The sequence below is a fragment of the Myotis daubentonii genome, chromosome 12 (genome assembly GCF_963259705.1).
Source record: "Myotis daubentonii chromosome 12, mMyoDau2.1, whole genome shotgun sequence".
NCBI classification, from domain to species: Eukaryota; Metazoa; Chordata; class Mammalia; order Chiroptera; family Vespertilionidae; genus Myotis; species Myotis daubentonii.
In genome coordinates this window covers 18,344,632-18,363,289 of record NC_081851.1, presented here as the reverse complement: position 1 = coordinate 18,363,289, position 18,658 = coordinate 18,344,632, and the positions used below count along the sequence as shown (strand labels likewise).

Here is an 18,658-nt window from a genome sequence, read left to right as displayed (position 1 = left end):
CCTGTGTATGCAAATTAACCGCCATCTTTGTTGGATAATTTGCATAGTCACTCAAATCGGCTGGTGGGCATGGCTGGTGGGCATAGCTTGAGTGTAGCGGAGGGACGGCTAATCTTCATGTTTCTCTTTTATTATATAGGATATTAAGATATATGTCCATATACATCTTATTTCCCCCTCAGCCAATTCATCTATAAGAATCTTAATTAAATGGAAAAGAGCAGGCTCAAATAGGAGTCAGAAAATCTGGACTGATTCCTGCTATTCTTGGGCAAAGCAGTTAACCTAATTAGTCCTGCCTTGCCATATATAAAATAAAACAAACAGGCCACGTAATCATGGTATACAAAGTCACTGTAGTTATTTAAAAACTGATGATAGAGAAACCAAGATGGCGGCATAGGTAAACACCGGAAATTGCTGCCTCCCACAAGAGCTTCAAAAATACAATGAAAAGACAAAATAGACATCATCCAGAACTACAGGAAGGCTGGCTGAGTGGAAATTCTACAACTAGAAGGAAAGAGAAAAGCACACTGAGACTCAGAGGAGCTGCGGAAGTAAAGTGCAGAGGTACAGAGGCTCGAGCATGCGGAAAGGGGCTGGCACCTGAGGACGCAGCTGTCTTTGTGAATCGGGAGGGAGTCACAAGCTCCTGACTGCTCTGAACTCCGGTTCTGGGAAGTCTCTGGGGACCCAGGACTCATACAGGGAGAAACTGGACTGTCTGGCAGCAGGCAGAACTCGGAACTTGAGGGCGGCTTTCCCTCAGAGGTGCTTGCAGCGATTACCTAGGGACACTGAGACGAGGGGCCTCTTAGGGCAGGGCTGAGGATCAGCCATAGCTGCTTGCTCCGCCCTTTGATTCCCTGAGACCCCGCCCCACCCAGGCAGCAGCAGAGGCTTTTGCATATGAATGCCTTGGCCCTTTGCAACCTGAAAATTACCTAACAAGTTGCAGCTGGGCCAATAGACCCAGAACTTCCAAGAGAAGGCCCAAGGCCCCACAGCAGCTTGCATTGCTTCACAGCTTGGCCTCATCTGGGCACCTCCAAACTCCAAAAAAGGAAGGAGAATCTGCAGTTCTCTTCGTAGCTCCTGCTGGCTAACCTCAGGCAGAGGCTAAATTAGCACCTCCTTAGATCCAAGAGCCAGTGTACCCAGTGGTCAGAGTGGGACCATCCAGATTACAACTCCTCAGATCCATAAGGGACACACTCAGGGGGGCAGATTCAGTGAGCACCAAAGCCCCACTGAAGCAAGTCTTGCCCCAGAAGGGTGTCTTCAGCACGGATGTTCTCCCACTGCAGACACAGCTGATTCTCACTGCCAGTTGGCTTGGAGGTCAATTCCTCCCAGTGATCCTACAACAATCAAGGCATAACTACAACAAGACTGTGCACAAAGCCCACAAGGAGGTGCACCAAGAGTGTCCACCTCAGGTAACTGGGGAGGCTGAGCCACTGGGCCCTACAGGACACCTAGCACACAAAACCACTCTACCAACACAGGGAAGCGTGGAAAATGTGGAGACAAAGAAACAGGTCACAAATGACAGAAATGGAGGAAAGCAAACAACTGGATATAGAGTTCAAAACCACATTTATAAGGTTTTTCAAGAATTTTATGGAAACCGCCTGTAAATTTACTGAGACCCTGGAGGATATGAAAAAAGACCAACTAGAAATTAAGCATATACTGACTGAAATAAAGAATAATATACAGAGATCCAACAGCAGACAAGAGGATCCCAAGAATCAAGTCAAAGTTTTGAAATACGAAGAAACAAAAAATACCCAACCGAAAAAGAAAAAAGAATCCGAAAATATGAAGATAGTGTAAGGAGTCTCTGGGACAACTTCAAGCGTACCAACATCAGAATTATAGGGGTACCAGAAGAAGAGAGAGGGCAAGATATTGAAAACCTATTTGAAAAAATAATGACAGAAAACTTCCCCTACCTGGTGAAAGAAATAGACTTACAAGTCCAGGAAGCGCAGAGAACCCCAAACAAAAGAAATCCAAGGAGGACCACACCAAGACACATCATCATTAAAATGCCAAGAGCAAAAGACAAAGAGAGAATCTTAAAAGCAGCAAGAGAAAGACAGTCAGTTACCTACAAGGGAGTACCCATACGACTGTCAGCTGATTTCTCAACAGAAACCATGCAGGCCAGAAGAGAGTGGCAAGAAATATTCACAGTGATGAATGCCAAGAACCTACAACCAAGATTAGTTTATCCAGCAAAGCTATCATTCAGAATAGAAGGTCAGATAAAGAGCTTCACAGATAAGAAAAAGCTAAAGGAGTTCATCACCACCAAACCAGCATTATATGAAATGCTGAAAGGTATTCTTTAAGAAGAGGAAGAAGAAAAAGGAACTCTTACCATTTGCCACAGCATGGATGGAACTGGAGAGCATTATGCTAAGTGAAATAAGCCAGTCAGAGAAGAATAAATACCACATGATCTCACTCATTTGTGGAATATAATGAACAACATAAACTGATGAACAAGGACTGATCCAGAGATGGAGAGGCATTGATTGGACTGTTGGGCCTTGGAGGGAAGGTAGGGGAGGGTGAGGGAAGGGGGAAAGATCAACCAAAGGACTTATATGCAAGCATATAGGCCTAACCAATGTACACGGACAACGGTGGGGTGAGGGCATGAGTGGGGGGGGGGCGGAGGGGGCCGGGGTAACGTGGGGATAAGGACACATATGTAATATCTTAATCAATAAAAAATATATTAAAAAAATAATAAAAAAAATAAAAACAGATGATAAAGTTTCACTTCAAATTATAATAAAACCCACTAAGGTGAACTTCAAGACTTCAAAAAACCAAACTAACAGCGTCTCTATCTTATCATTTTTTTCTCTTAGAGTAGCATAAAGTTGCTGTAATTCTTAATTAAATTTAATATTTTTAAAACAAATTATGTTGGTAATGTATGGGGTTCAATATTTGTGGAATAGAGAAACTATTTGGTTATAAAGCTATTAATTTTAAGCAAAAAATAGAGATAAACTATAAACTGATTTTACTCTCTGAAATTAAACAAATTCTATGGAAGTTTCTAAAGTGATAACACATCAAAATGATATGTTACTATTTTTAATCTCCAAATTCAAATATTTTTACCTTGAACTCAATCCTCCCATTGAACATTTTCCTCATTTCTTATTTTAAAAAAAAAAAAGTACCCAGACTATTTCTGTGCATTTATATGATCTTTTACAGGTATGGGGATAACATACGTGTGTGTTATGGGAAATATATTATATTATATTTCATTAAAAATATCTTAAGAACAAAGGTAATTCCTAACTGGTAGTTAAATTAATTCGATTGGCAGATTTAAGCATACCTAAAGAATTACATAGCTCTAGAGTTAACTGTTATTACTTACATATTTTATTTCCTTGTAAACAAGTTTACCTGTTCATAAAGAAGAAAGGTCTTGTCTCTCTCAGATGTAAGAACCTTGACATTACCCTGAATTTCTGCCAAATGACGCTCATATTTTTCCAGCATGCACTTAAGTTCTTCACGGTCTCGTGTGGTCTTCAAAAGCTCTACATCACAGTGTGTAGCCTACAATTATTGGATAAGAAATGTGAAGCTCTTCTTTGCATGATGGCCATTCATAGTCTCTACTTAAGCAACCGTGATGATATAATGAAAGGAAATTATGAAAATAAATTTTAAAAATCACCTCGTTTTTAAACAGCTTCCTCCAAAATTGTTCCACATTTGTCTGATTACCTCCCAACCAGGACTAATGCTAAGGCTAAAGAACCAATTTCAGTGGTCCACTGTCCAACCAAGAGATCTCTGTCCCCCAACCTCTTTGATATACCAATTCATGCCAATCAACCAGATTAGGTAAATCAAAGAATAAAAGTCAGTGTTTGAGCAACAAACTCCAAAATATTTCTCACTTTCCAACACTTACCCGGGAAGTAGGGGACAGGCGTCTTGGACTTTTAGAACTATTTCTGATCATTTTTCTCAGGTTCTGAGCTTCACTCTTGTAGTGATCTTTGTCTGCTTCTAAGGTCTTGATAAAGGAATCGAGTCTGGAAGGAGATTTATTTTGTGCTTTTTCAGTCTCTAAAATTATCTTGCGAGGGAGAAAAAAATTAGGCCATTATTTCAAGCTAAACTATAGCATCATTTTCTACATGAAGGTGAACACACACAGGATCCTTTCCAGCATTTCTGAATGTTCTACATTTTTATTTAACTAAAAGTACCCCTACATTTACCCAATAATTTTGAAGGAAATAAGGTAAAGAAATTTCAGAGAGGCCAGAAATATCCAAAGATATAGTTATAAATCCTAAAAGTAAAATTAATTTGCTTAGAAAAACTTGTATAGTTTTGTTCAATAACTGTCCAAGGAATGAATAAATTAAAGGAATGATGGATATTCTATACTTATAAGAACTTTAAAGTGCATTCCCATTCACTTTAGCATATTTAGAAACATTTCTTTTACAACATTTATTTTACCAATGCTATATTGGGAGGAAATGACAAATATACTTACAGAGAAGGTCTTCCAAATTATTTTAAATAGTAACATTAACATGTCTAAACAGAGCTGTTTTTTTTCACATTGTTAAATTAAAAGACATATTAGAATTAAACAACAAAATTTGACTTACAGATATTTCTTACTAAGAAGAATTAAAGTAAATATGTAGACAAATGTATCTTACATGTTGAGAATTAAATTACTTACAGTTATCATTTTAAGTCAATTAACAGCAAAGGGCATTAATAAAATTAACCAAAAGTTCTCTCTAGGAGAGCAAGGAGTAACGATGAAATGGAGCAAGAACAGCATTGCTCTTACACATGGGAGTACCCTGTGCACCAAGCAGAGGGCTGATTGTAGAACACAAACATTTTTGATTGTTCACAAAATCATAAGAGTCAGAACATATGTACAATTTTTTGTAGTTTTATTATGCTAACAGAATAAAAATTACTCCTGAATATATTTTTAAGAAAAATGTACTTACAGATTTAAGTCTTTTTATTGTATCTTCCAATACTACTATAGTATTTTGCTGGCAAATGAGTTCAATCTGAAAATCAAGCCAGAAAAAAATTATTTGGATTTTAAATATGTAAACTGATTTAACTGGAAAAAGAGAATATAAAAAGCAATCCACTTAAAAATAAAAACATGCAGACAGTGAATATTTTACAAAAGAAACTATATTCTACCACTTTATGTGTACCTACCTTTGCTGATAAAAGAACCTAGGATGATATATAACAGTTCCTCTTATATAAAACATTGATTATACTTTATAAATTAATCCCCACAAACTAGAAAAAATGTTAATACTAATTATAATCCTGAAGATAATAATGTGGAAGAAATAAAAGAATGACTAGGATTTTTTAAATTTTTCCAAATCACCATGGTCAGAAGTGATTATCTTTTCCTCTGAACTCTTTTAATAGTTTAGTTCAATCCAACCCACAAAAACCTTTCTTTATCAGATTTATGATATCAAACTCATCCAGTCTCATAGTATAGTTCCCCATAGTTATATATTTAGTATACAACTAAATTGTATGTTCCTAGAGGCCAGTCACTATGTTTTTATGCAAAGCTGTAAAGCTCTCTGCTAAAAGTTGGCAAGTTAGTTTAATAAATTTCTCTCTATTTTTTGCAGAACCAACGAGGTGGCTGAATCTTCCTTTAAAACATGAAAAACCCTGACCGTGACAACAGGGAGAATGGGTTGAATGCAATGGAGTGTGTATTACAAAATGTGAATCAGTCACTACTGGACTTGCACAAATTGACCACTGACAAAAATGACCCTCAATTGTGTGACTTCATTGAGACTCACTACCTGAATGAGCAGGTGAAATCCATCAAAGAATTGGGTGACCAGGTAACCAACTTGTGCAGGTTGGGGCCCCTGAAACTGACATGGCAGAGTATCTCTTTGACAAGCACACCTGGGAGATAGTGATGAGAGCTAAGCCTTGGCTGCTTCCCACAGCCACGGGGATGACTTCCCTGGTCACCAAAGCAATATGTGTATGTTGGAGTTACTTTACCTTTCCCATAACTTGTACCAAATCATCCACTCATGTCTTTCATTTGTACCATTCCTTCAAATAAAGTAATTTAGTACCAAAAAATATATATACTAATAAAATAAAATGTACTCTATTTTATTTTTTAATTCTCACTCAAGGATATTTTTCCAATGACTTTTAGAGAGAGTGAAAGAGAGAGGGAAAGACAGAAAGAAATATCGATGTAAGAGAAACACATCAATTGTTTGCCTCCTGCATGAGCCCGGACCTTGGCCCAGGTCAGGGAGGAGCCTGCAACTGAGGTACATGCCTTTGACTGGAATCAAACTCAGTCTGACACTCTATTCACTGAGCCAAACTGGCTAGGGCCTAAAATGTACTATACTTTAAAATGTACTATATTTTAAATATATTCTGGAGTTATTGCACCTCATTTGTTCTTTTGACCAAAGTACTTTTCTAAGAAAAAGCTAAAGGTGTTCATCACCACCAAACTAGTATTACAAGAAATGTTGAAGGGTCTTCTTGAAGGATCTTACATTCCAGCTGAGTAGACAATAAAAAATAAACCTATAAATTATATAGAAAAAAAGAGCAGAGTTAAAGATATTGGGATGTCTATGAAGGAACAGGTTGGAATTTTTTAAACAGGTGATCATGGAAGTCCTCAATGAAAGGAGCCCTTTCAGCAAAGACTTAAAGGAGGGAGCAAGTCAATCTTATAAAAATCTGGGAAAACACTCCAGGCAGAAGATACAGCCTTATAGCAAAGGACCTAAAGACAAAAGATGTCAGCTAAATTCTAAGGAATAGTAAGGAGACTAGTGTGGCTGGAGCAGAGGGAGGGAGGGATAAAGTAGTAGGAAAGTGGTACAGAGAAAAATAAAGCAAGCAGAGAAAAGAGGGAGCTGTGTGTGTGTGTGTGTGTGTGTGTGTGTGTAGGGGCACTGAAAAAAAAGCAGTTACTTAAAACTTAAATAAGCTTTACCTTTGCCTTCCACATGGTAGGTTTTGAAATATTTTTCATTGACTGAATCACATACAAAGGTAAAAATAATGACAGAAGCTACCAGAGATACAGTCTAATAATGACCCCTTTGTGAATTTAAAATATAAATTCTATCAAGAAACTGGTAAAGGTGAAACTGCAACTTTGTTTCTTCATGTTTCAAAATGTTGTGTTCAATTATCTGGGAAACACCTTATTAAGACATTAATTAATGACAAACAACTCAAAATGAGAAGATAAAAGGAGGCATATAGTTGTGGTGGTTTTCAAATGTCCACAAACTCTAATATTCCTTCCTTCAAAAAATGGAGCTTACCTGCCCTCCCCTTAAGTGTGGGCTACACCTAGTGACACACGTCTAATGAACAGGATGTGGCGGGAGTGCTGGTGCACAGCTTGTGGGTCATCACAGGCATTACCCATTCCTCCTTGCTGTCTCTCTTGGATCACAGGCTTGGAGACAAGCCAGCTGCTATAAAGACTATATCAAACGACCCGAAGGAAAGGTCCACCTGGCGAGCAACTGAGGCTTCCTACCAAAAGCCAATGGCCATCTGAGTAAGGCATCGTAAAAGCAAATCTTCCAGGACAGTCAATCAATGACTGCGGCCAAACCATCATTTTAATGACAATTCCTAAGAAACTATGAACCAGAACCACTCAGCTAAGCTGCATTTGACTGCAAGATATAAATGTTTGTCACTTAAGGCCATTAAGGTTTAGGGGTAATTTGTATGATAGCAATAGATAATACAATGCTTAATGCTCAAAACATTTTTATGGAATAAATGATGGAAGAAGTTCCTCTTTAAAAAGCTGACCTTTAAAAAATGACTAAAAGTAATCTCTTCCGAGTAAATAAATATAATACCATCTTTCTTAATTCCACATAAGCGAACAGTAGCTTAAACATCAGACTCTACCTCCACATATCCAGAGCATAATGTCAAGGAGTGTAAGAACCCAAATATTCTTAGTTCTCAAATTAGAAATTCTCATTTCAAACCTCATCCCACAAGTCAGACAAGGAACCTCTCCCAGTAACAGGGTACCTGAACTGCGCGCCCAGTGATGTGAGGAGGACAACATGCACTAGCATTCAGTTCCCCAACATTGGTCATGCATCTTCTATTTCCCCGTGTACCTGTAACCCTTGCCTACTGAGGTTGATGACTTCAGGTCAGGGCATTCTACCAACCCGAAGGACCTATATCCATCTCTCTCTCTCTTTTTCAACTTTCCAATGTTTTCTCTGCATCAGCAATGCTATCTCTGCTCTAAGACTGCTACTCACCTTTACCCCGAATAGTTTTCCACTTCTCAAATATACCAAACGTTCCACCTTATATATGGATATGTATTTCCAAGAAACACTCCTTTGTGAGCCAGGCAGAATTTCCACCTGTGAGTTTAAGGTAAATCCTAGTTCTTTTATTTTTGACATTTTCCATTCCTGAAACTCTCCTTTGATAGTAGAGCATTTACCCTGACAGAGTAGTCACTCTCTCTAGAATGCAGATCCTAAAACATTTTAAAACTGATGACTTCTAAACGGGGCACTCCCTTCATGGGATTTTGGCCAACCAGACTGCCCTGAGTCTGGGAAAGAGTGCGGTCAATTCTTAATTTGAAGAAAAAGCAGAGAAGGTATAATAAAACATAAATCCAGCATTTTTTAATTTTATAATTTATATAATTGAGTCTAAACTCAACTTACCATTAAAATGTAAGTAAAGAATAATATTCTTAAAGTAACAATATAAACAAAAGAATTTATTGAAAAATGTTTAAAATATTCAAGCTGTTTTTAAATGTCCTTCAAATACTTTAGTAGCATCCATGACAAGATAAATAATTAACAAATTAAAATCATATCATCCTTATCTACTCTCTCAATTAGCTGTGCTAAGAACCTCCTCAAGGAAGCATTGGTAAAGAAGATTGTGTTCTTACATTAAAGGAATAAACATCACAATTTAAATAGACTTTTTACTCATTTAGATTTCCTTATCCTTTCTAAATAACTGCAGTAACTGCATATAAACAAATACCATCCTAGAGTTCATTAACTGGGCTGTTATATTTCAAATTCCTGTAACAAATAATGCCTTCGATAACACACGTTTTCAGCCTAATCATTTAATTAAGTGCTTTATCATACGCTACCGACAGGAGTATACAATATGCTACCAAGAGTACATTAAAAGGATGTTTAAGAAATAACATGGCCCTAGCCCAGGGGTGGGCAAACTTTTTGACTCGAGGGCCACAATGGGTTCTTAAACTGGACCGGAGGGCCAGAACAAAAGCATGGATGGAGTGTTTGTGTGAACTAATATAAATTCAAAGTAAACATCATTACATAAAAGGGTACGGTGTTTTGTTTTTTTTTAGTTTTATTCATTTCAAACAGGCCGGATCCGGCCCGCAGGCAGTAGTTTGCCCACGGCTGCCCTAGCCAGTTTGGCTCAGTGGATAGAGTGTCAGTCTGTGGACTGAAAGATCCCAGGTTCAATTCTGGTCAAGGGCACATGCCCAGGTTGCGGGCTTGACTCCCAGTAGGGGATGTGCAGAAGGCAGCCCATCAATGATTCTCTCATCATTGATGTTTCTCTCTCTCTCCCTCTCCTTTCCTCTCTCTGAAATCAATAAAAAAATTTTTTAAAAAAGAAATAACATGTAACAACACTTAGCTTTGGGAAACTATGTTATTACAGACACAGTTTACTAATTTGGTGACTAATAATATCAAGTCAAGCACATTCACACGATATTTAAGAATTCAATAGGTTGCTTTTCAGCTTTCAAATCCACTCTGTGTTTTGCTTGTAAACCATCAGTAGCAATGTGAAACAAAAATGTCATTTTATAATAGTGTTGAAAATCCCAGTTTCTAAATTTCATGGCAGAGTATTAAATCTCAATCAAGAAAGATGTTACCAACATGTCAAGAAGCTACAGCAATTAGAATAATGTGGCAGTGGCACAGAAACAGCAAATGAATCAATGAGACCAACCAGCTCAAAGCTGTGTCCACACACATTTGTGAATTCAGCAGCTGCTAAAATGGCACTTCAAGTCAGTGACTAAAGAAAGCACTAGTTGACCCTACCTCATACTAGAACAAAAAAATTCCCAAGGATTATAACGTTTTAAAAAAGTTATTTAAAAGTATTAAAAGAAAACTTTAGAAAATATTCTTGTAGTTCTTTAAGTGACAAGGCCTTTCCAAATCAGAGTCAACATGAAGCTAAGGATTTCAGGATTTCAGGGCAGTGAAACTACTCTTTTTGATAGTATAATGGTGGATAAATGTCATTTTACATTTGTCCAAACCCACAGAATGGTCAACACCAAGAGTGAACCTAAATGTAAACTATGTAAAAATGACGTGTCAATGTAGGTTCATCCATTGTAACAAATGCACCACTCTGATAGGGGATGTTAATGATGGTGGAGGCTATGCATGTGTGAGGGCAGGGAGTATATGGGAATCTCTATACCATCTGCTAAGTATGAATTTATTTATTTTTTTAAAATATATTTTTATTGATTTCAGACAGGAAGGGAGAGGGAAAGAGAGATAGAAACATCAATGATGAGACAATCATTGATCAGCTGCCTCTTCCATGCCCCAAACTGGGGTATGAGCCCACAACCCAGGCATGTGCCCTGGGCATGTGCCTTGACCGGGAATTGAACCATACATAATCTCCTGGTTCATAGGTTGATGCTCAACCACTGAACCACACCTGCTGGGCAGTTTTGCTATGAATTTAAAACTGCTCTAACAAAGTCTATTCAGATTTTTAAAAGGAAGAGGAAACCTCTAAAATAAAACAATCAAAATATTGACAACTATGACTACAAATAAATTTTAAACTTTGGTTAAAAAAACTTTTTCTAAAGTATGAAATATATAGTGGATGTGATACAAACAGAAAAAAAGAATGGGGACACATACATCTTGTTTGTAGCTAACTGTGTAGAGAGAAGGACGAGGGAGGAGGAGAAATGTTTTATATCAGAACATTATTATTGCTTGAAGTTTTTACCATTACACATCTTAGGAAATTTTCTTAAAAATTTTAAAAGAAAAAATGTAAGATACAAAACAATTTAATTCATAGAATAGAAATTTAAATATAATGTCAAGTCTAAAAAACTTTCAAATGATATAAATGAGAATGTCACTTTTTCCTTTGCATTTAATAATTACATATTTAAAGTAGAATTAAAATATTGATCAATAGTCAGATGTTAACTAGAATTATTGTAGTCATTTCACTATATATATATATATATATTGAATCATTATGTTGTACACCTGAAATTAATATAATGCCATATGTCAATTATACATCAATTTAAAAAAAAAACACTATCAGTGGTAAGTCTAATACCTTGGCTTCTTCAAGTTCCTTGTCGGCAGTATCCACCACAAAATTTTTCTGTCTTTCTAATTGCTCTGCTAATTGGTCAACTTTAATCAATTCTTTGCAAAGGTGCTCATTGTGGCTGGTTAAATTGTCTATTTGATTGCTTACCACCTCCTTACTATTCACGAGGTTTCTAACATATTCTTTCAAGGCATGATTTGTCTGCTTGAGATCTTCAATCTGTATAATTAGAAAGAAAATAATCACATTAAAATATGTCCTTGGCTTCCCTCTGAGACAAACTAGATGGCTGGAATCAGAAAGGTAGATTTGCTTCCCTGTCAAGGAGACCTAACTATGTATCTTTCTTTACTTTATGAATTTTGTGCCATGTGAATATTTTCCTTATCTGAAAAAAATATCCTATATAATAAAAGGCTAATACACAAATCAACCAAACAGTGGAACAACTGGTCACTATGATTCACACTGACCACCAGGGGGCAGATGCTCAACTCAGGAGCTGTCCCCTGGTGGTCAGTGCACTCCCACAGGGGGAGCGCCGCTCAGCCAGAAGCCAGACTCATGGTTGGCGAGCACAGCGGCGGTAGTGGGAGCCTCTCCGGCCTCCGTGGCAGCGCTAAGGATATCTAAGCTGTCAGTTGGACATCCCCTGAGGGATCTTGGTCTGTGAGAGGGCGCAGGCCAGGCTGAGGGACCCCCCAGCCCTGAGTGTAGGAATTTCGTTCACCAGGCCTCTAGTACAAATAAAAATCAAAAGGTTAAGATCTATATCTTTCAAGATAATTTACAGTTTAATAAAAAAGAACTTAATTACTATTGATTTTTAACCAAACTATTAGAAAAATTGCCAAATATTTATATCTACAAAAAGAAACCACAGTCTTAAAATTATTTAATTATAGTAATTAATATAATCAATAGGCATTCTTTATAATTAAATTTCTATTTATTAAAAAATATGCTAATTCTTTAGAAAAGACCTTTTGAACATATCAATAACTTACTTGACTAAGCTAAATACCAGATCAATCAAGTATTTGGTGATTAATACGGAGGACCACAGCTTTCCTTCCCAGCCCACTATCAAACCATCAAGAAGGGATGAAGAAAAGGGCCTTTCTATCACGAAGGTGTCCAAATGCCTTTAAAGGGGAAAATACATATGTTAGACCCAGTGGACAATGATTATATGTTGGGAGCTATGTTAAATTCCAAATATACAAAGATAGGTTAGGTACCTGCCCTCGGAGAACTTACTGTTTACTTGAGAAAATACAAATACAATATGTGAAGTGCCACAAAAGACATATCTATGAGATAAAGTAGTGGCACAAAGATCCTTTCCCATAATATTTGACTCTCATTGTATATTTAACAATATTTATTGAACACCAACATATTCAAGGCACTGTTTCAATACACTCTGGAATGTGTGAGATGACAAATGAAAAAAGTCTTGGTCTTTAAGGAGCATCTAAAATTGCTAAATCCCTCATCTAATTCTTAGTTCTAACATTATTCTTGCTCTGACCTTGAACTTTTCAAATAACTATAGAGATAGTTCTTTCCAATCCATGGAAATCAGCAGTTTTCTTTAAAAACATAAACTTTATCTATAATTCGTCACTATATAAAAAAGTATCCTAAACATTATGAGTTATATTTAACTATACTACAATGACTTTTATTATACTCAATACATACCTAGAAGGACCATAAAATCCAGCCTACAACTGAGGCATGTACCCTACTGGGAATCGAACTGTGACCTCCTGGTTAATAGGTCGACCCTCAATCACTGAGCCACACCAGCCGGGCTCCCTTTGGCATTTTTTAAAGTGCATACTAACTTGTCAGATTTAGAGGTAAAGAGTTTAAATGATCAAATCCAGGAAATAAAAAAAATGTGAAAAATAATAATAATTAAAAAAAAAACTGCAAATGCACGTATCTCCTTAGCTAAGTCTTATCACACTGGCCTGAATTTTTAGCAATACGTCCTACTGTCTTCTCCTTTAGCCTTTTCCTATACACAGCTAAAAATTCTTTGAAAATGAAAATTTGAGGTAACTCCTGTTACCTGGGGTGCTTGAGAATGAATAAGATGAAAGAATGCCATTTGTGATCCCAGCCCTACTGACCTGTCTGGCCTATTCACCATCCCCTATACAGACCTAAGATTCAGACACACTCAGGAAACAATCTCACTAAACTCATTTAAAAACCTGTATTAAGGAAGTTATTGAAAATGTTATATACTGTCACTGAACCCTTTTTTATGAGAATCCTCAGGAAAACATGGAGTTCTTCTGGATACCTGGTTTGTTCGTATTCTGTGGACATGAATTATTTACAGTCCACAAAGGCAATTTCCTTTTTGCCTTTGCCTCTTAGAAGTGTAAAGCCAATCTGGAGCAACTACTACAGAAGTCCGTGCAATGAACCTGTCTGCTATTTTCATCTCACACTTTCACCGTTTAGTTCCCCCTATTTTTATTTTCATTATTAGTATTTTTTTAAACTATAAGTTGTGGGGTAAATAAACAGATGAACTTCAATTTCTCTATTCTATGTAACTTTTTGTCTTTGTTCATGATTTCTATAGGGGCGCATTTCTGAGCGACTAGAGCACACTATAGATGCTCGCTAACCATCCACTGCACCAGGAGAGAGTAAATGCTTCTCCTCTCCGTGCTTCCATAAAGCCTTTTAGTTTTATCTTAGTGTTTTATAAGATATATTATAATCACTATTTTTATTTCACTGTCCCTCCCACTAAATTATAAACAACTTTAAATGGACTGTGTCTCTAATTTCTTATTTAATGTTATTCTCATTTTTGTATGATTATATTTTTAGCACATAAATTATTGTTAAATGAATAAAACAAATGAATTATAAATGCACAAACTCTTCCCTCTCCTCTGAAATCAAGCTCTACTTTCATACATTTCCAAGACACAAATTGCCGGGGTTCTTGTCCCAGCATCAAGAAGGGTTCAGGAATCTGGAAAAGGCGTTGTGCGTAGATGACATAGGAATCCAAAGACTAATAAAGAGTCCGGAGACGAGATATAATTTTGTAAGGCATTGGGGGTCAGAGGACCTTCAGCTAAAGGAACTGAAGACTCCCTCCTTGTCTTGGACCCTTGCTTTTATTAACACAATTTGTCCTAAGGCAAGGTGGAGATAAAACACTTCAAAGGGTAAGGTTTCAAAGGGTACAGAAGCATTGTCAGTTTGGGGGAATTAGCCTACAGCTGTTCAGGGGTTTGGCCAGTAGGAGGCAATAACATGTAGATTAAGATGCCCTTTAACTGTCTGGCAGCCACAATCAGTTTCCTATTCAGGTTTGGGGAAATGCCTTTAGCCATTCCCAACAGGTGACTACATGTGTGATTCAACCCTGTTAAGTCCCCAAGTTTCATCAACCTTTTGATGAAACTCTTGAAATTATGACATGCTAGAATTGGTTCCTGGCAACAAATACTTTGAAAGAGGCAGTTTAAGGCAGTAGGATGGATGTAGGCTTTGGACTAAGACAGGCAGATTTAAATCCCACTGTAGCCCTTCACCAGTAACTTAACCTCAGGCAATTTACCATATTTTCTTGATCCTAAGAGGTGCATCCTGACTTCAGAAAAAATAAATAGAAGCCTCTTGAGTCGTATCTGTTAAATGGAGATAATATCTACAATTTGCTGAGGTGTATATAAAGAGATATTAAAGTTCAAGTGAGCCCTAGCTGGTTTGGCTCAGCGGATAGAGCGTCGGCCTGCAGACTCAAGGGTCCCAGGTCTGATTCCGGTCAAGGGCATGTACCTTGGTTGCGGGCACATCCCCAGTGGGGAGTGTGCAGGAGGCAGCTGATCGATGTTCTTCTCTCATCAATGTTTCTGGCTCTCTATCCCTCTCCCTTCCACTCTGTAAAAAATCAATAAAATATATTTTTAAAAAAAAGTTCAAGTGAAATTTCTGATAGATAATAGGTGCCCCAAAAAGTAGTTTTTCTAAACAAATAAACCCTTTTATTTTAAAACTAGTAGCCTAGTGCACAAAATTCATGCACATTAAAAGGGAATTATTGCCCTAACTGGCTTGGCTCAGTGGATAGAGCATCGGCCTGTGAACTCAAGGGTCCCGGGTTCGATTCCGGTCAAGGACATATACCTTGGTTGCGGGCACATTTCCAGTGGGGAGTGTGCAGGAGGCAGCTGATCGATGTTTCTCTCTCATCAATGTTTCTAACTCTCTATCCCTCTTCCTCTCTATAAAAAAAATTAAAATATATTTTTTAAAAAAGGGAATTAATTAGCAAACTAGCCACCTGTCAATTCCGTTAGGAAAGGGGCTCCCTCCTCCCTCCTGTCAGGGTCCAGGGTGAAGGAGAATGGGGTTCCTGAGTGGCATGCCCCTGACAGCAAGCTATCCAACAGCGGATTCTGTGAGGAATGGGGCTCCCTCCTTTCTACTGTCAGGGTCTGGTTTGAAGGTCAGCCATGCTCCCTGTTGGGCCAGACCCAGAGTTCTACCACGCCATGGCCTCCACCTCAGCAACCCAAGACTGACTGCTGCTGGGAGCTCCTGGTGCTCTGAGGGTGGGTTCTTTCCTTAGGCCACATGGGAAATAGCTGGGGAGGGCGCAGCCCTTGGCCAAAGGACCCAGGATTCAGTGGGTCCACGCTCCGAGGGCGGGTTTCTGCCTCAAACCCCGCCCTTGCCGGAAACAGCTCCGGGAAACAGCTCGGGGGAGGGCGCAGCCGTTGCCAAGAAAACCCCTGCAGGACTGACTTCCTTCTGCTTGGTCTCAATTCTGATGGTCGTGATGAACACCACCCATAGTTTTTATATAAGTAGATAACTGAAGAACAGGAAGTTGTAAACATGTACAGAGAGATCTTATGTGCCCTTAACCCAGTTTCCCCCAATGCTTAAATCTTAATTATAAGGCAATGTCAAACCCAGAGATTTCACATTGGTATAATGTGTGCATATTGTTCTATATGGTTTTATCCCATGTATATTGTTGTAACTACCACCTCAACAAGATATAGAACTATTCAATCACCACAAAGATCACCCTCCTACACCTTTAAAGTCACATCCTCTCCCTCCCCATCTTTTTTTTAAAATATATTTTATTGATTTTTTACGAGAGAGTTAGAAACATCGATCAGCTGCCTCCTGCACATCTCCTACTGGGGATGTGCCTGCAACCCAGGTACATGCCCTTGACTGGAATTGAACCCAGGACCTTTCAGTCCGCAGGCCGACGCTCTATCCACTGAGCCAAACCGGTTTTGGCTCCCTCCCCATCTTTAACTATCTTTTGGGGGACAGGAAATAGGAATTACTGGTGGATGTGAGTAAGGAGGGGTCAGCCTGAGGCTCTCATGAGTGAAGGGACTGCTATTTGTCCAGGAGGCCACAATTATGGATGTATTTGATTCCACAGTAATCTGGGATAAGCCGCTTTTCAGCCTCCATACCTTCAAATTCATCCGCATTAAACTCAGTAAAGCCTTCTTCTTGGAGATGTGAATTTTCTGGTGGCCAGGGAACTTGAACATGCCCCTGTGTAAGGCCTCATTCACATGGTCCTTGTTCTGCAGCTTGGTATAGAAGGACATGGTGACTTGGCCAATATGGACCCTGGCCACTATGTCCTGGGGCTTTCCAAAAGCATCCATATAGATTGGGAACAGCATGAGGTCAGACATAAGTGTCCAATGGAAAGGGCTGTCTCCAAGGTCCCTTAGGGCAACCCATACAAGCAACAACAGTCATTGCATGGGGAAAAGAGCATGGTTGGCTTAATTGTTTGTAGACCATCCTTATCTCTTAGCAACCACTAATCTCTATAATTTCATCATTTTGAGAAAGTTATATAATTAAAATCATATGATACAAATCAGTATGTGATCTTGTGATATTGGCTTTTTCTCTCAGCTCAATGATTTTGAGATCTATCCAAGTTAACAACTTAGATCAATAGATTCCTTTTTATTGCTGATGAATATTCCATAGTATGGCTTATCACCGTTTACTCACTTACCAATTAAGGGAAATTGTAGTTGTTTCTAGTTTTGTGTTATATCAAATAAAGCTGCTATGAACAATTGAATAGAGGTTCTTGAGTAGACGTTAAGTTTTCATTCTAGGTAGTATGGTTAATGTAGGCTTATTTTCCCAGAGTGGCTGTACCATTTCTCATTCCCACTGGGAATGTATGAGTGATTCAATTTCTCCTCATCTTAGCCAGCATTTGATCCTATCACAATTTTTCATATTAGCTGTTCTTATAGGTGTACATTATTTCATCATGGTCTTAATTTACATTTTCCTGATGTTTAAAAGGATAAACATATTTTTGTGTTTGTCAAGCCATACATCTTTCTGTGAAGTGCCTCTTCATATCTTTTGCTTATATTCTAATTGGATTATTTGCTTTTTATTGTTGAGTTTTGATGAATTCTTCATGTGTTCTAGATATGATTCCTTTAGCAGAAATACATGTTGTAGCTTATCTTTTCATTCTATTAACAGGATCTTTCATAGAGCAAAGGACTTAAATTTTATGATGTTGAAACTATCTTTTAAAATTTATTTTATGACTCATACTTTTGGTGCCATTTCTTCACCACGCCCAAGGTCCTGAATATTTTCTCCTATGGTACCTCTACCTAGTTTTAAGGTTTACATTTAACTCTATGGTCAATTTTGACTTATTTTTGTATATGGTAATGGTTTAGAACTAGGCTTATTTTCTTCCCCTAAAAGATATCCAATTGCTCCAGCAGCATTTGTTGAAAAGACTCTCCTTGCTCACAATTCTGCATTAGTGCCACTTTCAAAAATCATTTGGCTGTACTTGTGTGGGCTATTTCTGGATTCTCTATTCTGTATTATTGATGTATGTGTCTATCTTCTAACAATACCATAGTCTTTATCACTATGGCTACATATTAAGTTACAGAATCAAGAAGAATGACTAATTCCTACAAAAATACAACCTTCCAAAACTCAATCAGGAAGAATCTAAAAATCTTAATATACCAATAACTATGGAAGAAATTGAAGCAGTCATCAAAAAGCTTCCAGCAAACAAAAGCCAAGGGACAGATGGCTTCACAGGGGAGTTTTACCAAACATTCAAAGAAGAACT

At 37.8% G+C, this 18,658-nt stretch overlaps 1 protein-coding gene across 8 annotated transcripts in view; it reads right to left on the bottom strand.

Moving 5' to 3' along the window:
- LOC132213024 (testis-specific gene 10 protein) overlaps positions 1-18,658 on the bottom strand; it is a 127,704-nt gene that overhangs the window by 92,144 nt on the left and 16,902 nt on the right. For 4 of the 8 annotated variants that reach the window (XM_059658999.1, XM_059658994.1, XM_059658993.1 and 1 more), the window contains exons 3-6: positions 11,494-11,709; positions 5,040-5,105; positions 3,965-4,132; positions 3,448-3,603 (exon numbers count right to left, since the gene is read on the bottom strand). In XM_059658999.1, the coding sequence (XP_059514982.1) occupies positions 3,448-3,603; positions 3,965-4,015 (207 nt within the window). In that variant the 5' untranslated portion in view covers positions 4,016-4,132; positions 5,040-5,105; positions 11,494-11,709. Of the gene's footprint in view, positions 1-3,447; positions 3,604-3,964; positions 4,133-5,039; positions 5,106-11,493; positions 11,710-18,658 lie in introns of those variants that run through there. The other 4 variants (XM_059658995.1, XM_059658997.1, XM_059658998.1 and 1 more) reach the window with 4 other exon arrangements.